Source organism: Zeus faber (genome assembly GCF_960531495.2).
Source record: "Zeus faber genome assembly, chromosome: 3".
In the NCBI taxonomy this organism is placed as follows: Eukaryota; Metazoa; Chordata; class Actinopteri; order Zeiformes; family Zeidae; genus Zeus; species Zeus faber.
The window spans coordinates 35,352,569-35,376,825 of record NC_137190.1 but is presented as its reverse complement, the minus strand read 5'-3'; the positions used below and the strand labels follow the sequence as shown (position 1 = coordinate 35,376,825).

Genomic DNA, 24,257 nt, shown 5'->3' with positions numbered 1-24,257 from the left:
CCTTTTTCTTTGTAAAACAAAACAAACAAAAAAAACAAAAGAAAATGGAGGTAAATAGAGATTTATATCCGAGGTCTTGATTTTCAACCTTGAGGGTGGCGGGAGTTGAATTTAACCCGACGACGCATGCAGACACCCTGATATATTATATACTACACATATATATCTATATTTATGATATCTCTTTATTTACCCTGCCTTAATATATATGTGGATTGATGTTTTGTGAGCGTGTGCGTGTTTTCTAAATTGTATTTATTTCTTTATTTATTTCTTTAGAATTATTATAATTTTTTTTTTTTAAGGACTTTCCACGAAGCTAGACTGTTACCACTGTACTCTGTGTTACCACGAGCTGTCTTACCGATATGATATGTGTCGGTTGTGTCGGGCGGAGCGTATCTGTTTTGTCTTAACTGTCTGTAATAATACTCACCTCTGTGCACTTCCTAGTTACTGCTGTTAGACCCATGGTGGGGACTGATGATGTCACACTCAAAAGTATTATGCGCATGTTGGAAAATTGCCAAATGTTTAAACCAGTTATATTTGCTGTCAAATGTATTCATCTATTGAGGCTCCGTTTGCCTTTTATTCTATTTAACCCCCCCCCCCCCCCCATAAAAACAACACCAAAAAAATACACTGTTAACGATGTGTCGATGAACATTTAAAGAGTAAATCATTGTATTGCAACCCGTAGAAATTAAAATCTAATCCGTCAACACTAACACTAAACACTTTGTCCTGCTGCTAATTCTTGTAACCCTCATGTGGCGTTGGTTTTGTGTGAAGGCGGGTGATTGGCTCCTGGTTATGTGTGATACCCGGTGATTGGCTGATTGGAAATGTAAAGTAGCAGTGGAGGCTGTAGCGCAATAGTGGTGTCGGCACGTGTTATTAAACGTTTCTGAACCACTTTACAGAAAGCAGAGGCCTCCACCACCACCACCTCCACTACTACCACCACCACCTCCTCCACGGCCCCTAGTGTCCCCCTGCAGCCTGAGACAGCACCCCCCGCTGTCGACAGCACTGTAAACACTGTAGGCGCATTTAGGCCCGACGAGGCCCTGGCAGACACTCAGACACTCCCTGGCTCTGAGTTGGGCTCGCCCACCGAGCTCGCGCCTCAGAGCGGGATGCCGCGAGCCCTGCAGACAGGATCCCACAGCGCGGAACCAAAGGTATCCACCTGGCTGTTGCATCGGACTCGCCGTCGACCCGGCTCAGCCCTGTCTGGTCTGGCTGACTTCCTCTGCTGCTGCTGCTGCCGCCGTTTGCTGCTGCCTGTACCGTCCCTTCCTGCCGCCACGCTTCTCTCTGTCCTCTACGCCCTGCATGACTGCTGGCCGTGGCGCCCACCCAAACAGACTTTCGTGTGTGTGTGTGTGTGTGTGTGTGTGTGTGTGTGTGTGTGTGGGGGGGGGGGGGGCGGGGGGGGCTGGGCTAAGTGGGTGAGTTGGCGAGCATGCATGTGCCTGATGTGTGTGTGTGACAGCTGGTAAACAACAGTGGGAGTTGAGGCCTGGCCTCTTTTTTTTTTTTTTTTTTGTCAAACTTTATACATTGGAGGGTGAGCAGCGCGCTCTCTCTTTCTCTCTCTCTCTCTCAGACTCACTGTTGCTTACCATCTCTGCATGGCTGCAACACATTTGATCTGATTTCTGTTAAAGGACAGGTTTGCTATTTTTCAAACCAGGACTAATTAATTAAAATGTCGGTTCCCATCATTGAGAACGAACTGTTCATAGCTCAACCTCTAGGTAAATATCACGTTTTATTTAGAACTACTTTTTGCCATTGTAGTGGTGCATCCAAAGCGTAGTGTTCGCTAAAGTAGGTTGCCAGTGAAAGCAACGCAACATCACCTTTCTAGTCGCTTGTGTTAGCATGGCTGTAGCCAAATAGTTGATCTGCAAAACTGAAATCTAATTTTTATTTCCTCAGGATAATGTATCGAAGATGTCTGACTTTATTAGAACCTTCCTGTCTTTGAAACAACTGTTTTTGTGCTTTTGAGGTTGTGCTAAAAACAGTTATAAACAATGGGAACCAACATTTTAATTAGGCCTTGGTTGAGAAATGGTGAACCTATCCTTTAAAAAAACTATTCCAAGTAGATTTTTGTGCCATTTAAGGTTATTTTCACACTGAGTGGCAGTTCAAGGCAGTCTGTTTTTTTGTTTTTTTTTTAATATAAATTAGTTAAAACAAATTTATAGTCGTTATTTAATCAAATATTTAAATATAAGTATTTAAATTAAATGTTTAAATTCCTGCATTTGAAACATAGCCAGAGAGCAACGATGAGGTAGCGCTGTCTTCATTCAATTCAAACGGGCCTCTTCCGATGGTTACCTCTCAAATATGTTATTGTGCTGTGAACAATGGAAAATGGTCTTGTAAAGTGACATATTCTCAATTATTGGTTGGCTTCACTACAAACAACAGTAGGTTAACATTTTTCTTTTATTTGGTGGCATTAAAACGCACTATGAAAGAAATGCCCTTGATTAAAATTATGCATTCTGTTTGTGATCAACATTGCTTAAAATCCCCACCTGGAATTTGTACGTTGAAACTGGATCCCATTGTTTAGTTGCTGCTCATTTTCTTTTATCAACTTTTTATTTTGTGTTAAAGCTGCATTATATGACTTTGCAAGAGCATACCATAGATTGTATGCCCTTCTTTGCTTTGAAACTGTACGAAAGAAAGAAATAATCAAAACTACAACAAAGCAAACAGGAAGGGGACAAGATTAAGAGTTGTTGCTTTGTACATACTGATCATATCACATGACCAAATAACCTTCAAGTGGCCAAAGTCCCCCGGAATTCACTCTTGAATTTGTCTCCATCCGAAAGTCACACAGTGCAGCTTCAAACATGATGGGTTGGCTGTGGTTTGTACGAAGCTTTGTGTGTATTTGTTCAAAATCTGCTCTTTTCTGGTGTATCAAAGCTGACCAGTAACCCCTCCCTCTCAGTTTCTCTATTCCAGGTCTTTCCGTTTCCCTCTCCTTCTTCTGCAATTAATTTCTCCAACTTGTGTTTAAAATTTCTCATTGTATTATCCTTTTGTCTTGGTTTTTCTGGTGTCTTACTGTATAATATTTTAAACGTTTATACACAGTGTCAGGGATCCTGCCTCATTGCTGACCTCCTTCTGCTTTGTTTCTTTTTTTTTTTTTTTCTTAATTTGGTAGATATTCCAGAAAGATCCGTACAGTGTGGACATTTCAGAGAGGATGGGCCACAGCACCAAGCCCGCACCCTACGACCTCCAGCCGGCCTACCCTGTTGAGCAACAATCCTACAGAGATTACGACCACCCACCTGGTCGCTACGAGGTCAACAGCGGCTACCCGGGGCCGAAATACCGCAACTATGACTCCCACCTGCCCTTCGAGAACAACGTACCTAACTACGAGCAGCAGCAGTGGAACACCTACAGCTCCCCGGTGTCCACCGCCTCCCCACAGGGCTATGACCCTGCTCCGCCCTACAGCGACGGCGTGGACCGCCAGTACACCCCTCTGCAGCGCTTTGATGAGCCGCCGCAGGCTTTTGACGGGAGGCCCCGCTACGGAAAACCGGCACAGCTGCCGGGTCCCGTCCGCTACGACGAGCCCCCGCCGCCGGGAGTGCCGTATGACCTGCGTACGCGCTACGACCAGATGGATCCCCAGCGGCCACCCTACGGCCAGACGGCCACGGCTGCACAGCACCGGGGCTACAAGTCCCAACAGTATGAGCCGCCGTTTCCCCAAGGGGACCCGGAGCTGGGATCCACGCCGCCCCCGCCCATGCCGGAGGCTCCCTCGCCACCCGGAGAGGCGACCGCAACCCAAGCATCCAAGCCCAGAGGGGAGCTCCAGGGTGAGGACGACCCCGCCATGATGCCACAGTCAGTGCTGACCAGGGTGAAGATGTTCGAGAACAAGCGCTCAGTGTCAGTGGACCGCGCCAGAGAGAGTGGCGAGGCTCCCGGGACCAAGGTGAGCTCACACCCGGTGTCAAGAAAGGGAAAAGTCTTTATTTTAGTTTGTTATGGATTGATTCGATTCAATTCTGGCCTTTATCCAAAACTCCACTGGTTAGACATAGATTCTGCTGCAGCTAAAAAGCTATGAATACTTCCAAGAAAACACACAGCTAATTTTTTTTCTAAATACAGCTGTAAAGAAATAATATACTGGAGTTAAACTTTTAATTTGTTTGCAGCTCTCCAATTATCTCTCCAATATTTTTGTGTTTGTCTTTTTTTACTGGTCGCCATGGAATCATTAACGTAATTAACAACCTAATTCTGGAAGTGAAATCGGGAAGTGGAATTGTCTGGAGGTGGTACTTAACTGAGACCTTAACAGTTTTCCCTCTTTTTATTATTCAAGTTGACATATACAGTACATATTTCAGCATTAAAATACTAGGCTAACTAAAACGGCCGAGTGTCGATGAAAGTCTTGTTTCGCCGAGTTTGTCAGGTGTGATTTACTTCTTATGTTTTGTTTTTGTTGTTGTTGGTACAGGTTGCTGATTTGCCTTTTAAAACTGGTGGAGGAATCCCTAAAGCCAACTCCCTGAGTAACCTGGACCAGGAAAAGGTCTTCAGGTGAGATTGACACAGATCCATACTATTCCTCTCTGCACATCTCAGAGTAAAAGTCTCGTAATCACTCCATCTAAATGCAGAATGTTGTAGAATGTTGTTCTGACTTGCTGTGTAGATGATGCTAATATGACTAAACCAGCAAGCAACACATTTACAAACACTCCATATACATGTATCTCCTCACAGAAAGATCACCGGCAATGCCTCGAACTAAGATAAAAAATAATTCTGACGGACAACTCTTAGATTTAATTTAAAATTATCTGTTTTTATTTAGATTTATTTAGCATCGTTTGAGTTTGGACATCTGGGGTCTACTGCTCATCTCTGCTGGCGAGGTGTACAGAAAACATAGGCATGCTTAAATGAGCTTGAAATACACTATAGGTGTATAGGCGCATAGGAGCAGGAGAGGTGAAAGGAGTGCAGCAGCGCAGCAAGCAAGCAGCAAAGCAGAAAACAAAGCAGGTAGGGCAAGAGGGATTGGCTGCTTAAATCGGTCAGCCCATAAGGGCGTGGAAGCGTGTGGTGCTGTCGAGTTGTCTGACAGAACTAGCTCCGCAAGCTACGATTCATTAACCTTTATTTGTATGCAATCTTTCATACACAACATGCAAAAGTGCTTTACATTAGAAGAAGGGCATCAAATAGCAACAATAAATGCAAAGCAAACAGAACAGAATAAAATGAATTGAAGACAGGTTAGGAATAAGCTAATTAAATAAACATACAAAATTGCATTAAAAGAAAAAAATCTAACAAACAAAATGCATTAAATAATCTTTCCACAGTAGTTTAAAAATTTAGTAGTTTATGGAGGTTAATCAACCTTAGCTTCCCATTTCTTCAGTCTTCTGAAGAAAGCTTTGCCTGAGTTTTAAATTATCATCTTACTACTGTAGTTGAAAATAAATATTTGTTTATATATAGTTTACACTTATTTTGTTGAATTCTCCACCATCTCCTCCACAGAGCCCCTGAGCCCCAGAAGCCTCAGTCCAAGATGGCGGATGAGATTGTGCGCTCCAACCACTACGACCCTGAGGAAGACGAGGAATATTACAGGAAGCAGTTGTCATACTTCGACCGGCTACAATCAGGACCCAACAAGCCTCAACCTCAAGCCCAGCCTGGATACAACTACACTGGGTAACTAACACACACGTTAAAAAATAGAATTACATTTTTTATTGAAATTATTAAATGTAATGTCCTTAAATGACATGGAATGCCACGATTTGATCAGTTTTTAATCCGTTAATTTGGTATTCATTTCTTCTAAATTACGAATTAATGCATTAATGAGTGAATTATTGAAGCCTTTGTTCGATTGGAGCGTTTTTGAATGAGGTGAAACGGTGAGTGATGTTTCAGGACGGAGTCGGTGGAGCATGCAAATCCTGTTGAGAAGCGATACGAACCAGTTGCCCAGGTGACTACGGCTCTGCCACCAGCAACACTGCCCAAACCCAGCTCTCCCGAAGGTAAACTCCATGTAGTCTCTCTTCACATCATAAAAAACACTGTTTTAAAGGATACGTTCGCCTTAAAAACGACCAAACAAAAAATATCCTTTTTGAAAACAGGGATCTATTTTTATAATCAGGCTAGTCTTTATTGACTCTTTTGCACTTCTGCAAATAAGCTTGTTTTTTTTACATTTGCACTTACATTAGAGATGGAAGAGAAGTTGTGCCGCTTCCTATCGACAAACTTCTCCAGCCTTCTTAAGCCCAGGGATAACTAAAACTTCAAAACTTCTCAATATCTTGAATTTGCTGTTATGGACTGCAGTGGCATTTTTTGCAATTTTGGTGTTAGATTTCAGAGCTTGAGACTTGTGCCCATTAATTTACATTCTAACCTGCAAAACCATCAATCAATCATCGCACCAATGAAGGTTGGCTGAATGTGAAAATTGCATTTATTGATCAAGTAGACACCAAGTGAACATGAATTATTGTGAATAATAGTAAATTAGTATCCCTTTTAAAATTGTTGGACATTGATTTAATCTTTTGTATTGCAAATTTCTGTCCTGTGGACACTTAACTTCATATATAAACTCACTTTCATCTACTCCCAAACATCTCCACTAAACCTTTGAATTCTTTGGATTTCTTTGTATTCTGAAGCCAAGTCTTTGGCCCGTGAGGAGGCTTTCCACACCAACTTCCTGCCTCACAAGAGTTTTCCTGAGACGACTCCCATCAATGGCACCAGCGAGCAGCCTTCCAAACACACCGGTGCTTCTGGAGCCCTAGGGGCCACCAGCTACAACCGCTACCTAGCCAAGCCCTATACCACCTCTGCCCGGCCTTTTGAGCGCAAGTTCGACAGCCCGAAGTTCAACCACAACCTGCTGCCCAACGACAAGCTGGAGCCGGCACCAAAAGTAAGCCTTTGTTGCGGTCGGCTTAGATTTTGAGAACGGATTGGACTGGCTGACAGCACAATGCGCCTTTTACCCAGGAAGTATTAACATCGTACTGCTTACGCAGGGCCCCAACTCCAGTCCCCTGAAGCCCCAGCCACCTCCCCAGAACGCAGACCAAGACAGCGGCGTGGACACATTCACTCGTACTGCGGACCACCGCTCCAAATACCAGCAAAACAACATCAACGCTGTACCCAAGGCCATCCCCGTCAGGTGAGTCCAGCAACATTTTTTTGCTTGCCGTTTATTTATAGTAACAAAGGTCAAAGATGGGTTTACAGCTTAAGTAATGGTACAACGATACCTTCGAAATTTCTACAGTGGGTCGTAATATATGTGACCCACTGCAGATTTTTGGTACATTTGGTGACGTTTGACTTTTTTTTTCACGTCATTTGAAAGTGAGGAATCCGAGCTTCAAAACAAGAAGAGAACAAGAACAATCTCTAATCGTCACACAGCACACCACACTACAACACGCACATGCTTTTGGATGGTGCGGCAAAAAGTGATTCTGTGATTTACCCACACTTTCCCCACAAATGGATTGGAGGACCAACAAAGCCACATGGCTACTTGCCACACGGCCACTTGACACACTGCTGAATGGGTGATGTACAGTCTTACAAAATCTTTCGCCACCCGGTTCTCATAATACATAACACGGAGATGAAAGTTTCACAGACAAGTGAAACCAAAGGCTCCTCGTCCTGCGCTTTAAGCATCTGGAAGTGACATCATCTTTTCTTCTTCGTGGGTTACGCTACCAACACAACAATGTATGTTTGTGTAAAACTAGCAAGATTTAAAGGTTGAACTCGATCAAAATGGTTTCACATTGTAACGTCACATCACATTGAATAGAGGAGGAATGATCTTCACCGGGATGGTCGCTTTAAATTAAACGATTGATCTGCGTTGTTCAGCCCTGTTCAGCGTCTCAGTAAGTGAACTGTGTTTCCCCATGTAATCTAACGGGTATATTAAACTTGACGGTTTAACATTTATCTGCTATTTATAAATCAAACTCGGTTTTGAAAATATGTTGAGAGATTTAAAACACAAAGGAACACCAATCTGTAAAAATCTAATTTTCCTTCTAGAAAGGTTTTTTTCAACTTATTAGGCGGCTCGTGGCTTTTTTTGGAAATGCGCGACAATGCAGGTTTTGCTATAGTGGGTCACATATATTGAATTGTTATTCCATTTTATTCATGTTTTTCCAGATATCAGTTGCGTCGTCAGCAGGGTCAGAAGGCTCTGGGTCTGACATAGATTCTGGGGGTGTATCCATTTGTTTTTTAGGCTTTTTGGAGCCATATACCTAAACCCGCCCCTGGACAGTGGCTAGCTTAAGTGGCACTTTGCTCAGTGAGAAACCAAACAGGACGTGGGAGGGCCTCTACTGTCACTCTGTCAGATAGCCAATGGAGTTAAGGCACATGAAGTTGAAAATAATTAATCACCCTAGGAAAAAAACACCCTAAAAAATACATAAATAAAATAAACGCACATACACACACACATAACATCCCTCCTCATGCATGCATATTATACACAGACACACACAAACACACACACACAAGTGAAATATAACCATCTGTGCAATATGACTTACTTATTGTATATGCACTTTTTTACTGCCTTTTACATTTATTGCTTCTTAATATACACTTTATTGTTTTTATCCTTTTCAATGCTGCTATACCTTTTTGCTTTTCTTATTTTATTTTCTGTTTTTATAATTATATGTATGGGAGCCTCCCAGCCAAAGAATTTCACACAAGAGTACTTGTACAACCGGAGTGACTATAAAACATCTTGAATCTCCTAAACCTCCTGGATAACAAATGTAATGTACTGTAAAGGACTGTGATTTGGTTATGGGGCCAGTATCAAAGTCATGGCAATAAATTAATATTTAAATCCAAAATAATATAATAAATAATATTACCAAAATAAATAATGATACATATCAGCGGCTTTAAAATAATAAATAACAAAATAAATAATTTCATAATAAATTTCTCTAAATCCATGACAGAGGGTCTCCAGAAAGTGTGTATGAGAAATCAATCTTCCTCTCTCTCTCTCTCTCTCTCTCTCTCTCTCTCTCTCTCTCTCTCTCTCTCTCTCTCTCTCTCTCTCTCTCTCTCTCTCTCTCTCTCTCTCTCTCTCTCTCTCTCTCTCTCTCTCTCTCTCTCTCTCTCTCTCTCTCTTCCCCCCCCCCCCCCCCTTAGTCCCAGTGCCCTGGAGGATGACGAGGACGACGAAGGACACACGGTGGTTGCCACAGCGAGGGGGGTCTTCAACTCCAACGGCGGCGTGCTGAGCTCCATTGAGACGGGCGTCAGCATCATCATCCCCCAGGGTGCCATTCCCGAGGGGGTAGAGCAGGAGATCTACTTCAAGGTGTGCCGGGACAACAGCATCCTGCCGCCACTCGACAAGGAGAAAGGTAAGACAGAGCGGTCAGGTAGCCCAACGCGCTTTATGTTACTATGAGAAAACAGAATAAAGGATGGGTTTAACCCAGGTCTTATTAAAATGTTAGTTCTCATCATTTATAACTGCTCGTACCACTTTAACTGTTGGGAAGCTTACCACTCTGCTGCAACTTTTAACTGTACTTCAATCTAGTCCAATGTTTTAGCCTTCAAAAAAAAAAAGTTAAATCGCCTTTTGTAGTCACTAGCGTCTTCAGCTTGTATTGTATAATACTAAAATCTTATTTAGGTTCTACTTTTTGCCACTGTACATCCAGAGCGTAACATTGGCTATAGTAGGTTGCTAGTTGGAAGTGACACAACTTCCTGTTTCTAGTCTCTAGTTCTAGATTTGCTGAAGTACAGAAACTTGAGAAAGCTGATAAAATGCACGGTTAGCGACCATATTTTATATTCGGAAAAAGAGATTGTGTTAAACACCATTGGGTTGCATTTAAGTACAGTGAGAAGCTGCAGCAGAGTGTTTCTCACTAGCAAAGCATTCGAGGCGAGGTTGCGCTATGAACAGTTATAAATGATGGGAACCAATGTTTTTCTTAGGCCTGGGTTGAAAAAATTGCAAACCTGTTGTTTAACAAGCAGCGCACTGCTTAATAAACAACAAACAAATGCAGAAGTCACAATGACCACAGTTCAAATGTTTGGCTCTCTGACCTTTCGAAAGCGCTTCCAATCAGTACGCAACCAGAAGGACTTTCCATGGTTGAAAAATTAAACTCTTTTTAAGAATTGTAAAATATTCTGATTCAGGTATTGGTGGAAATTGCTCCCAAAAGTCCCATGTCAAATGAGTTTGAACATGCATCAACAGAATATATTTCACACAACACTGTTGAGATAACTACTTTGTGTTGTGCAGATACAGCACAACCAAAACAGGCTCAATTGTATATTATTCTAAATATTGTATGAAATGGTTAAAGTTTTGTTGAAAATGTTTTATTGGTGCACAAAATAATCCAAAGTATATCCAAAGTTACTAACTTTTGTTGTGTGGTTTGGTGCTATAGTGTCAACGGCAGTTTGATTTAGTCCTTACTGTCAATATTGGAATTTTGTTAGAAATTTGTAATAACAAATTGAATACGAATTATTAATTGAATATGTGATTTGTCCAACGTTAATTAAAGGCCACTGCCAGTATATTTAGAACTTTAGCCATTTCATTATTTTTCTACTAGACCTCTTGTCGTAATACATCGATTCTACAATCACACATTTTGGACATATTGCTTATTTCACCAGCAAAAGTTACAAATGTCAAACTTTACTTGGCGAAAAGTGATTATATACTGTAAAATTATCCAAGCGGGCCCACGGCCTTCAAACTTGTGTTTGATTTGTGACCACATTTACATTTACGAGCTAGTGTCATTAATGGAGAATACATTTTATTCTCCATTAATGACACTAGCTCGGAGACCATACGATAACTTCCGTTTAACCATTTGTCATGGTGTTTCTAATGCGTTATTCAGTTACAGCACCCCTATATTCAATTGAGGGGGAAAAGCAGGGAGTGAAGTTGGCTGGAGGTGGCCTTTAATGACAGTGTCAGACATTTAGTGTGGGAAGAAATTTAATAAAATGCTGCTGGAATTAAAGCACAGCAGTCCTCTCTCACCCAATGGCTTTGAAATGTGATTTAGAAAAAGCAAAACCCTCCGATTGGAATTTAGAAGATACAATTTGAAATACAGGCTCTATGTTGGTGAAACAATCAGTGGTTAAACCAATAACAAACTTTCGCCAGTTAAATATTGAATGGTGCACAAAAGAAAAATGAAACCTGGAACTCAGTTAAGTCTTCAGCCTTTTTCAACTCCGTGGATATCCTCTGTCCTGCTCTGTTTCTCTATCCTGGTGGATAGAGAAACAGAGCAGGGACCCCCTAGATTGTTTTTTCTTTTAAAATACTATTGCATGTTGCATTGGCCTTTAATAACATATTTATAATGCCTTATTAACCTATTTATATACTCAGTTATGATGCTTATGGTTCCTGTGTGTTTTTATTTAAGATTTAGATTTATTTCCGGTTATGTTCTGTTAGTACTGTATTTTTTCCCCACACAGACCAGTCTGGTCTAACCCTTAACACTAACCACTAGTGTGTGGGGGGAAAATACAGTGATATACTAAAGGTTTAACAAATCAGAAATAAGTTTTGAAGTGCTGTTTAGGCTTTATTATCTGGTCCAGGTTTGACTATTATAATACTATACTATAATAATGTAGACCTGGTCTTAAATGGCCTGTGTGTAGAAAAAAAAAACAGTGAAATCCAACCTTTCTCTGTTTTCACAAATAAAATGACGTTTTCACAAATCTGTAATAGGGTTTTAGATACAGTTTAATATCAAAAGAATAATACAAACCATTAACCATGTGTTTCTATTAAAGTCCAGCCATGCATCAGTATATCTGTCGGACAGTACGTACTGAACAAAGTTTTTGAACGCACCATAACATCTGAAGCTGTGAATCAGCTTTCAGCTAATAACTGAAATTTAAAAAAAACTGCTGTTCTAATGTTACTGGTTGGAGTTTACACAATATTATAATTTTTTCTAAAATTTCTAAATTTTTCACAAAAATAATTTTGACATTTAGAACAATTGCCCTGCAGTTCCTCCGCAGACCCGCAGTTGAAGACCACTGCTTCAATTGAAAGAGGCTATTTGATAGACTGTTGGGCTTCAGTATGACAAGAAAGGTATTCATAATATTCCCTGGCATTCTTTGTGATCTGCTCCTCCAGGAGAGACCCTCCTGAGCCCGCTGGTGATGTGCGGACCCCACGGCCTCAAGTTCCAGAAGCCTGTGGAGCTGCGCCTACCTCACTGTGCGTCCATGACCCCTGATGGTTGGTCTTTTGCTCTAAAATCCTCCGACTCCTCGTCGGGTACGCTGTCCTCTCTCTCTGTTGCTTTTGGGGTCTTGGTTTTATTTTATTTTATTTTTTTGGGCTGGCTCTGTGATGTTTCCCCCTAGGTTTGGGTTTAACCTCAGAGAACGTTGACCAGTAAAGTCAGAGGCGACATAATTACACAGCGTCGTTTTGACAGTCTGTAAATCCTATCTAGGGGAAATCATCAGGGTTCTGATTTCAGTAAAGGATGCACCAATACCATTCCACCCACGAAGACCAATCACCACATCGATAGCAGGCTAAGATTGGCACAAAAATGTTGTTGGTGAAAAATGTATTATCTTTGCATAATGGTTGAGGTATACTTAAAAAGACGTGAGAAGAAAAGACGTAAGAATCACCAGAGAACATGTCCCAGAACAAAGTCAGCAGAATACTCAGTAAGAACTCAATAAGATCTCTTGTCGACTTCTTTATATGCCATTCCATACCACTAGGGGGCCGCCGATTCCGTGGCACCTATTTCCAGAGTGAGTTGTCGGAAACAGAAACTAACAAAGCAAAGAATCACAAATGCGATAGCGAGATGAGTTGGCAGTGGCGTTGCTTTACATAAAGATGAAAAAAAAAAAAGAAAAAAATAGTGAAACCGAACTCAAGCAATGTGTCACACAATGTAATTTATTGACCGTATATAGAAAACATGCTCCAAATGTTGCGGCTGCGGAAAAAGCAAGCTTGTTGTCCTGGAAAAGGGGAGACTGACCTGGAAAGGGAGGTTGAAGTCCGTCCCCTGCCATGATGCAACGACATTTGGATCACTCGCGACAAAGGGAACTATCAGAGCAACAAAAAGACAAAGTTTGCCTCAGGGACTTGCCCTGAAAACACTCCAAGAACCCATATCACCGTGTCAGTTTGTTCTTTACCCCAAAATAAAAGTTTTGGGTCGATACTGATCAAGTTATGTCGCAGATCAGCACTCTGTCTCAGTCAATAGTGAGTAATTGGTATCCGTTGTGGGTGCTGCGGTATCGGTGCATCGCTAGTTTTAGTTATTTTTGCTGATCATTCATTCAATCAATCATTCATTCATAATCGATAACTCACCCTTCTGAATCTGCCAGATCCAGATCTTGTTTGTTTTTGTGAGTGGTGTTTCCATCACATTTCTCTCCTCGGCTACCACATCTGTCTCCCACCACTCCTCCGTTCAGCCTGCATGCCTTCAGCAAGCTTCACACAGATCACCTGGGAAACATGCTGCATGCGCCTCACACAGCCACCCCAAATGCCGACCCCAACAATAAAAAACAGCTGAAATTTACAGTATATGGTAATAAAGGTTGTGGACAGGGCAAATTTATGTATTGTTTATTTTTTTTGCGTTTGAGCCGAAAGTGAGTGTTGTGTCAACTTGAAACGCCAGTCGACGCTATGAACAGTATGTATTGCATAATAATTTCTAAATGGTAAATGGGCCACATTTGATACGATCCCATATCTACAAACGTGCTTCACAATTTAGCCTCACCTTTGCACACACACACATTCATACACTGATGGCAGCGTATGAATGTGTACCATTAAATGTTGCAGGTGACTGCAGGCGCTTTGCAGCGGAAAATGCAGTAAAATGGATGATAAGTGACCAGAACCAACAACGGAGGATCACTTTGTTTGCCGATCAACGGGATTAGTTTTGTGTGGCCCCGATGTACAGTATACGCAGAGAAATAGTGAAAGTACAAATATTATAACTGTCCTATTAAAATAATCCTAAAAGAAAAACTTTCAGTAACACTCCAGACCTGATAACATCAAGATATTTCCATGTCACATCTTGTAATCCTTAAATTGGACTGAAATCGGTATCGTTGACGGACCGGATTTTCAAACGCTTTATGACCCATTGGCGCAAAAGTGACCTTGTTTCAAGGTATTTGATGCCTGTACATTCTTTAATATGAAGGCTTACATCGTATTGGCTTGAAAGACCAAATTATATAATTATATATATATATTTTTTATATATATTACCCCGGTATTGGGTCTGAAATAACTATTCCAATACTAGTTCCGGTAAATTGAGAAATATGTCCTCTATCAAGCCTAATGCACCCAAAGACCCAGCAAAACTATAATATTTGTTATTATTTTTAGCAGTTCTTCCCTCGTTTCTTTATCGCTCGCCCCCCCCCCCCCCCCGCCTCTCCTAAAACGGCGCTATTTTTGTTGGCGGTGGTCGGGATTAGCCGCTAATGAGACTCATTTTAAGGATGAGACCAAGGAAGTCATCAATGAGGACGGCGGCTCGCTCCCGCTTGACCGCGCCAGGATTAGCCCCCGCCCCCATAATCCCTTTCATTGTCGTGGCAGGGCCCTCTCTGGCATCCTTCTGTATCCCTCCTTCCCTCCTTTCCCTCCGTTTTAGAATCAGCGGAGGTTTAGACGAGCCTGTGTCACTAGAGTTACCAAATTTAGGAGAAAAGATGTTGAGCCGTCACTCATGCGTCAAATACTGGTCGGTAAATGGACGCTCGGGCCCTTCTGGTCTCTCCTTTCTCATTACTGGATCTTCCCATGTGGCTCGGGCCTCTTATCTGCTAATTACAGCTCCATTTAGGGCCTCGCCGCAGCGAGAGCTGTCATCCACTGTTACTCGCCCACAGAGACTCGATGGCTCAGTGGCATTATATTTCTTTTCAGATCTCATTGCCCTTGTGCCGGGACCAGGAAGAGATTAATTACTGAAACCTTTTTAAAATATTTTAACCCATATCACGAGCGGGGAAAAAAACTGCAAACTTATTCCATGTTAGATCCCATTTTTGAGCTGGAAAAACAAGAAAAACGTTTTGACGAGTTTTGATGTTTTGGTTGCGCGGTGGAAATTAACTGCAACTACTCTGTGCTTCAGTATCCTGCTCCTGTATATTTATTGTATATCGAGGGGGCATTCACAAGGTGGAGATTATATTGCTGATGAAAGATATTTTAGAAATGATTGGCTTTGCATTTTTACTCAGCCTGGATTATGGTCTCATGAATGTTGAATCTTGACTTGCGTTGCAAAAAATTGTTCAAGTGGCCAGAAGAGGGCAGTATTGGCTTCACTTTTTGGGTTTAACAACGAATCGATCTAGATATACTTGTATATTTTAATCACTTTTGGTTGTGATATATTTGTTATTTGTATTTTGTTGGAGGATCTCCTGTTTTTTTAATTTTTTTATCTTTGAGCCGTACTCACTTTCACGCACGCCTGGTTTGTTAATCACACGGGTGTCTCCTCTCCTCTCCGTCCGTCTGTCTGTCCGTCCGCAGGCGACCCCAAGAACTGGCAGAACAAGTCCCTCCCTGGAGACCCAAACTACCTGGTGGGGGCCAACTGTGTCTCGGTGCTCATCGACCACTTCTGAGGACGAGCCACCCGACGTCCAACCGACTGCCAGGGAATACAGCGTCCCTTGAGACTCTCCCACACACACACACACACACACACACACACACACACACACACACACACACACACACACACACACACACACACACACACACACACACACACACACACACACACACACACACACACACACACACACTAACTAGCTTCCCATCACACCACGTGATGTGCAGCGATCCGAACCTAGCCGGGGTGGGTTCCGCCACTCTGTGGAAAGGAAGACGTGTCTTGTTTGTCTTTTTTGTTTAACTCTACCCCTGCCCCAAAGTCTTTCAAATGTAACGGAACACAAAAGAAAACAAAGAACTGACAGATATTTTGCTGAACTATTGACGGAGTGCATGCATGAGCATTACGCCCTGCAGAGGAAAGACACGCTCTAGAAGATGACATTTATCTCTGCCTCTACAGAAACCCATGGAGGGATTTCAAAGTACATACTTAGAATTCACAAAAGTGTATCAATGCTAGACAGGCCCTGAGCGCATCTTGTACGCTCTGGTTGAATTTACTGACCCCAAAGTGACGTATTATAGAATGATTGTTCACCACTCCCCGGTGATGAGTGAGCAAGTGGCGGGTGGGGGCGTGGATTGACCAGAGGAGACGCCGTCAAGAGACTTTTTTTTTTTTTTTTTTTTTTTTGAGCCCCCAAGATGAATATGAAGGCCAGAACCTTCCAAAGGGAAACCAAAATGGTTCCTCTCTCCCTCTCGAAAATATCTTCCAGCGTTTGATACAGAGTATCACACCCCACCCTCAGGTTCGAAGGAAATCTATGCATGAGCATTACTAAGGGTCCAGAACTCCCCCCTCCCTCGGCCTCAAAGCTCAACAGAGCTGGGTGATACAGAAACATGACATTGTGTTTAGACCGTGATATATCATCTGGAGCTTTTTCACATTGTTAATAACGCGATCCGCTGTCGATTAAATGTTGTCTTTCCCTGTTCTAAATGGCAAATATACAACAATACCTTCCTGGTCATTGTATCTAACTCAGCAATGGCAATTCCTGAAGTTGTCCTTGGGTGCTGTGAGTAATAAAGGCAGTTTCTTGGCAAATATCAGCCCACCTTAGGTCGTAATGACTTTGATACAGAAGAACCGATATCATCAAATAATCAATATTGAAGTATTGGATGGAGCATGGTTATATTTGGTTCAGTTGTCTATATTGCCCAGCTCTGCCTCCCCAACATCTCCCAGTCTCTTGTCTCTCTCTCTCTCTTGCTCTCTCTGTCTCATTCTTGCACACACGCTCACACAAATAAGCAGTGATGCCTTATCTGCAAATGATTCACTTTTTCAGTTTAAAAAAACAACAAAAAAAAAACAACCAAGCTATTATGTTATGATAACATTGCGGTAAAATGAAGTTTGTGTTTTGTTTGCCATCTCGTGGACCCGCTGTATAAAAGAAATAGAGAGAACTTGGTCCACAGCAACGTACAATAAAGGATTATAATATGCTCCCTTCATCTGCTATGCATATTATTTTTTGACAAAAGAGATAAACTGAAGTACACAAGTGGCTGTACATAAAGCTAGAAAATTGCCTTGTTTGTTTGTAAATGACCTTTTTGTATGTCTTTTGTTATTTTGTATTAAAAAAAAAAAAAAAAAGCAAGAGGACACATTTTAAGAGGCTGACGTGCTCATCTTTATATTCTGGTCCTGAGCCTTTAAACTTAGCAGTAATACATCCACATTTTATACCAGTAAATCCACATTACACAACACCGACAAAAAAAAAAGGTGTTTTCGGGCTACTTACAGATAATAAAGAACAGGGTTAGGTTCGATACATTTAATACATGTTGGTATTTTTTTTTCTTTTGAGGGTGTACTCTCAAAGTGTCCCCCCTTGTTGATTTGTGATACTGGATGCTGTATTGTGTGCCCTTAAATGTATTTTTGTACTAATAGACGAAAGATATTATGTATGGCACACCAGTACTATTTTATTTTTTAGACATAACACTGCTTTAACGGAATATAGCTCTTCACGTGTGGCTGGCTTTTTTTCTCCTCTGCAACACAATTTTACCACTATTAATAAATAAAAATCATTTTTAAAGTAAAAGACTGTTTCTTTACTTTGGCCATGGTATTGCAAATAAGTTAGGGGGTAATTTTGCTCAATATTGTAGGAAATGTTTGGAAATTCAATATCAGCACTTTTTTATGGATCAACATTTGGGGTAGCTACGTCTGTATGTATTTATTAAGTAGGCACAGACAGTGGACATAGTGAGAATCATTTCATTATTTGTTGATTACTGTAGTTGTGTTTACCAATGTATTATATTTATGAAACAGACACGTGGGGGGAGCCCCGGGTTCGATTCCCGGCCAATGCAACTTCCCTTTTTTCCGAGATTCGTGGAGCTCAGTCGCAGCTAAAGCTATTGGAGTCTTGGAGTGGAATACATTTATTTTGTAGCCACGCCGGGGGAAATATCTAACGCTAAACGACATCCTGGGTTTTACAGCGTAGCCTCCCAGAGATGCTGTGCGCCACGGTGGTTAAACAGACCCCCAGCCCCCTCCTCCATGGGCGCCAGCTTTGGTGCTTTCCTGCTAAATTGGGCTGAGGTCGCTACGGAACTCATTTTGGAAATTGACACAATGACACTAGTACGTGATATTATCTAGCCTTGTGGCCATATATACGGTGGAGACCCGGAGGGATGACAGCCATGACACCTCTCTCTCTCTCTCTAGAAAGCGTTTTGGCTCTTTGTCTCTCTCTCTCACACACACACACACACACACACACACATTAAAACCAGTGAATAACATTGCTCATCTCTTTACAATGGCACCTTTCAAGGGGTGGGATGTATATTAGGCAGCAAGCGAACAGTCCGTTCTTGAAGAAAAACAAAATAAATAAATATATATAAAACGTGTGTGTGTGTGTGTGTGTGTGTGTGTGCGCTATCTTAAAAGTCTATGTAATAAATAATACAACAAATCCAGCCGGTGAACACGGTCACAATAGTGTACGTGTTCACCGTCTGTATACGGAGTTTTGGGTGGTTCGGGGGGAACGCTCACGTCGTACATGATTTTGCACGACTTGGCAACCCTCCCTCCAAGCCTCCCTCCCACCAAACACGTTGTGCGGAGCGGCGGAGCTCCTCCGGTGCGCGGTGCGAGCGCCCACAGCCACCGTGGAGCGGCAGCGTGGAACCACCTCCACCAACGCCACCCACACCCTCACACCCCCACCCTCACACACCGCCGCTGTCCATGAACGCTATGAAGAAAAAAAAAACAACGGCTCACCTGCAGATGATCTACGGGGTTCCCTCCACTGAGGCGAGCTGCACGGGTCCGGGCTCCTCTTAATTGGGAGGAGGGAGCCGCCGTCCCCCGCTGAAAAGCCCGCAGAGCGCCGGGGGTGCTGCGCGCCGCCGAGCGATGCATTTCCCACCGTGACTTTGACGACATGGATTTGCTTTCGGAGGATCACACCGAGGACGCGGACGATTACGTTCGTTTTCGGCCGGAAAACTTGGCACGTTTTTTTTTTTGTGGTTAATATTTATCCACTACCATTCATCCAGGAGCCTCGATAGTAACGCCACCCAGCGACACAGGGGTGCCATTTGAAACCAACAGTCTCTTTTCCAAATATAGTTTTATTTCGCTTTCACCTTCACGCGGTGTTTTACCGTTAGAACCTGACTTAATGATGCCCGTGAACGCTCTGCCCCGCGGGGGGGCGGGCTCCCTTAGCCCGGCGTCCTTGTCCCGGAGCCTGTCCCGGCTGCGGGATCTGAGGACCCGGACGCGCATAATGCTGGCCCTCGGGGTGTCTCAGATGGTCCTGGGCAGCCTCATCCTGGCTGTCAGCTTTGCGGCGCTGGCGCTGACGACCTCCCCCAGGGTTCGCCACTCCTGTCCCTTCTGGGCGGGCTTCTCGGTGAGTACGCGCCTGGAACCGACTCTAGCGATAGGATGCCGATATGGCGTCGATATCGCGGTTCGATATCGCCCAGGGTTTCGGTCATTTTGATATCGTGATATAGTTTAATGTTGTCGTGAGGGTTGCATTTTGGTCACATCGTGATATAGTCAATTGTTGTGTTCAATGCTGTGTTTCGGTTATCGTATGGATGTATTGCTCCTTAAATACACCCTGTATGCAAGGATCTTATGAAACCACAAATTGTAATGCCACACACGTCGTCAAATAATTGATATCGAGATATCGGTCTTGTGAATATTTCCCAGACTTAGCCGATGCTGATTCCAGATCCTTTACCAGAGTGCTCTATACGCTCTATATGTTGATACCTAAAATCGTAGTCGTAATCGTAGTAAGTATTGTCAATACCAAGTAACAACCCAACCCTTAATTATTTCCGATGAGCAGTATTGATTTGGACTGTTATGTCAATATTATCTATAGCCTACTTGTTTTTTTTTTTTCATCCAGTACTGACATCGACAGAGCTTCTTTGTGTTAAAAGAATAGACAATTCAATGGCTATGACATTTGAAATGTATTGAACATTATACTACAAACACAATGAACAAAAGCATGGGGTGTTGCAAAGAATTTTCAAAATGATTAAGTTAAAATTTCTTTACTTAACAAATAAACTAACGGCATGTTTTTATTTTTATTCTAATCCTCTTACATTTGCTTTGTGCATTGTTAGACTGGATACACGTGGAGGAGGCAGTTTTACACACACACACACACATAGTATAGTATTGTGCTGTATTAATGGTCTTCGGGGAACGGTTTTGATCTTTATCACAGCACACATAAGGGCTGCACGATTTATAGTTTCAGCGTGTGCGCATGCGCAATAGTCACATCGCAGAATGTGTGACGTCAAGTAAGGCAAATTAACACAAACGTCATACTACAACTTTTTTGCTGCTTGATACAATAGGAAAACTCGCCATTTTCCATTAATAATCTAAAAGAGAAGTCTGTCTGAAATAACATAATTTACTCAGATTTAAGGGTTAAAAAAACGGGCATTCGATAAGACGTGCGTTTCGATTCAGTTCCTAACATTTGCATATTTCAATCACACTCCCGACCTGCTCACCTTATGTTGTCTCGGAACGGAATAGGTGAGGTCATAGGTGAGGGTTCATACTTAATCAATGGCGGAGGATAATTTATTCTCTCAGCACAACCAAATAAATAGTGTGTGTGTGTGTGTGTGTGTGTGTGTGTGTGTGTGTGTGTGTGTGTGTGTGTGTGTGTGTGTGTGTGTGTGTGTGTGTGTGTGTGTGTGTGTGTGTGTGTGTGTGTGTGTGTGTGTACAGTATATGTGTATATATATTCAAGAGATTTATTCGTCATATACATACTTTCATACATATATGCAGTGAAATGTCACTGCATTGCACCTGGTGATTACACACAATATGTTCTAGACTGAGCACAGTAGCTACCTAAGAATTTCTACTTGACCAACTAACTGATTCCTAAAACGTAATGCTCTGGAATAAAATAAAAATATATAGAATAAAATAAGAACTCAAGGGTAATGCAGGGTGGGGGTACAGAATAGATAAAGGGAATAGGCTTATGTATATGGGATAGACTTATGTATATGGGATAGGCTATTCATGTATATACAGATATGTGCATTGAAGTGGCATGTGAATAAAGTGAGGTAGTGTTTGTGAGATATACAGCACAGTATACAACAGTACGGCGCAGCAATACGGTAACACCGAACAACCCAGAACAGTGACTCAGTATGCGGTACAGTACGCTACATACAGTACAGTAAGGTAGTGGAGCCTATGTGTGTGGCTCAGTGAGGACCCCTGGTGAGGTCAGCATTGACAGTTCTTATGGCTTGCGAGAAAAAACTCTGACTCAGTCTCTCTGTTCTCGCTGTGTGACTGCTGAGGCGCTTGCCTGACTGCAGCAGCTGGAACAGTCCGTTGTTGGGGTGGTGAGGATCCTTCATGATCCTGTGGGCTCTGCTACGGCACCTCCTGGTGAGAAAGTCCTGCAGGGAGGGGAGGATAGTTCCAGTGCTACGTTTGGGCGGAACGTACCACTTCAGCCGAACATACCACTGGCTGAACGGCTGAACGACAGGGCCCACCTGTCCTGAGCAGTACAGTTCCCAAACCAGGCAGTGATGTTGCCTGTCAGGATGCTCTCCACTGCTCCACAGTGGAAGGACTTGAGGATCCTCACCGAGACCTGGTATTTCCTCAGCTGTCTTAGGTGGTAAAGACGCTACAGTGTCTGTAAAGTCCATGTTAAATCCTCAGTGATGTGGACTCCCAGGTACTTGAAGCTGCTCACCCTGTCAACAGAAGTCCCATTAATCACCAAGGGCGCATGCGTCCTCTGTTGTAATCCTTGCCTAAAGTCTACAATCAGCTCCTTGTTTTGCTGACGTTCAGGTGGAGGCTGTTGTCCTGGCACCAGAGTGACAGGTCAGCCACCTCCTCGCCGTAGGCCTTCTCATCGCCGTCGGTGATAAGGCCCACCACAACGGTGTCGTCAGCAAACTTGATGATGGTGTTGGAGCTGGACCTGGCCACACAGTCATGTGTGTACAGGGAGTACAGTAGGGGGCTGAGGACGCAGCCTTGGGGGGATCCTGTGTTCAGAGTGAGGGAGCTGGACATGTGCTTCCCCACCCTAACCACCGGGGGCCGGGCTGAGAGGAAGTCCAGGATCCAGGCACACAGTGGAGCATTCAGTCCGAGCTCCTTCAGCTTGGCAGCCAGTCTGGTGGGGACTATCTTATTGAAAGCTGAACTATAATCGATGAGCAGCAATCTCACATAGGCCCCCTTCCGGCCATCCAGGTGCGTGCGCGTGGTGTGCAGTACCTGGGAGACCGCGTCATCCATGGATCTGTTCTGCCGGTACGCGAACTGCAACGGGTCCAAGGTGCAGGGGAGGGAGGCGCAGATATAATCCCTATTCAGCCTCTCGAAACACTTCATGACCACCGAGGTGAGGGCCACCGGACGGTAGTCATTCAGGCAGGCTGGAGAGGCAATCTTCAGGACAGGAACTTCGGTGGACCTCTTGAAGTAGGACGGGACCACTGATTCAGCCAGGTAGATGTTGAATATTGTAGTGAACACGGGGGCTAGCTGGTTAGCACAGGTCTTCAGTTCTCGTCCAGATATGCCATCTGGGCCCGCAGCTTTCCTGGTGTTCACCCGCCTCAGAGCCCTCCTGATGTCATTCTCGGACACTGAGAGTGCGTGCTCATCCCCAGCAGTGTAACTCCAATTAGCCGGCGAGCTAGTAGTGTTGTTACCAGACTCAAACCACGCATAAAAGGAGTTCAGTTCGTTGGCTCGTTGACGTCCACCCTCGTGGCTGAGGAGGAGCTGCTCTTGTAGTTTGTTATAGTCTGCAGCCTCTGCCACAAGTGTCTGGTGTCCCGTTGCTCCATCTGTAGCTCCACAGTCACTCTGTACATCCGTTTAGCGCACTTCACCGCCCTCCGCAGATTGTATGACACCGCTTTGTCATTGTCCATATGTACAGATAAAAGGCCGTCGTTGTAAGCGGCCGTGCGAGCATTCAGAGCGCAGCGGATGGATTTATCGACCCACGGCTTCTGGTTTGGAAACATCCGAACTTTCCCCGTGGAAAGATGCTGTCCGCTAACGTAGCCACAAAGCTTACCACTACATCCGTAAACTCGCTGATGTCACTTGAACTTGATTGGAACATGTCCCAGTCGACGTCGGTCAGAGCGTCCTGAAGCGCAGCCTCTGATTGGTCCGTCCACCGCTTCACTTTCCTCGTCACCACCAAAACCTGCGCTATCAGAGGCCTGTAAACGGGAACCCGCGAAATCGTGGCGTGATCTGATTTCCCGAAAGCCGGTAGTGAGACGGTCTTGTATCCATTCTTGTACGGTGTGTAGCAATGGTCCAAAGTTTTATCTCCCCTGGTGGCACACGTGATGTGTTGGTAGATATTAGGCAGAACTTTTTTAAGGTTGGCCCTGTTAAAGTCCCCAGTCACCACCAGAGCCGTGTCGGGATGTTTGTTTTGAAATCCGCACAACCGATCATACGGGTCTGACAGTGCTGTGTCAGTATCCGCTTGCGGTGGAATATAAACAGCTGTGACCGTGCTGAATTCCCGGGGGAGATAAAAAGGACGGCATAAGATTGTCAGCTGTTCCAGGTTCGGCGAGCAGGAGCCGGAGAGAGACTTGGTGTTGTTGGGGCCCCCCGATTTGTCGCCGCGGAACAGGGAGAAGGACTCGGCTGGACGAATGGCTTCATCTGGCATCAGTGGGTTCAGCCATGTCTCCATCAGGCAGAGGACGCAGTTTCTCGTGTCCTGTTGGAATTTAATCCTCGCTCGAAGTTCAT

At 43.5% G+C, this 24,257-nt stretch overlaps 2 protein-coding genes across 8 annotated transcripts in view; both read left to right on the top strand.

Moving 5' to 3' along the window:
* The window catches only part of tjp1a (tight junction protein 1a), an 80,286-nt gene extending 62,304 nt beyond the window's left edge, over positions 1-17,982 (top strand). For 2 of the 7 annotated variants that reach the window (XM_079998152.1, XM_079998149.1), the window contains exons 21-30: positions 927-1,187; positions 3,212-4,003; positions 4,538-4,620; positions 5,593-5,769; positions 5,995-6,104; positions 6,756-7,015; positions 7,122-7,270; positions 9,298-9,515; positions 12,326-12,409; positions 15,764-17,982. In XM_079998152.1, the coding sequence (XP_079854278.1) occupies positions 927-1,187; positions 3,212-4,003; positions 4,538-4,620; positions 5,593-5,769; positions 5,995-6,104; positions 6,756-7,015; positions 7,122-7,270; positions 9,298-9,515; positions 12,326-12,409; positions 15,764-15,858 (2,229 nt within the window). In that variant the 3' untranslated portion in view covers positions 15,859-17,982. Of the gene's footprint in view, positions 1-926; positions 1,188-3,211; positions 4,004-4,537; positions 4,621-5,592; positions 5,770-5,994; positions 6,105-6,755; positions 7,016-7,121; positions 7,271-9,297; positions 9,516-12,325; positions 12,470-15,763 lie in introns of all 7 variants that reach the window. The other 5 variants (XM_079998151.1, XM_079998148.1, XM_079998147.1 and 2 more) reach the window with 3 other exon arrangements.
* A 1,620-nt stretch (positions 17,983-19,602) lies between these two features.
* Positions 19,603-24,257, top strand: part of fam189a1 (family with sequence similarity 189 member A1) — a gene marked incomplete at both ends in the record, with an annotated part of 158,231 nt that continues 153,576 nt past the window's right edge. The window contains one exon of the mRNA XM_079997350.1: positions 19,603-19,836. Coding sequence (XP_079853476.1) covers positions 19,603-19,836 — 234 coding nt within the window. The remainder of the gene's footprint in view (positions 19,837-24,257) is intronic.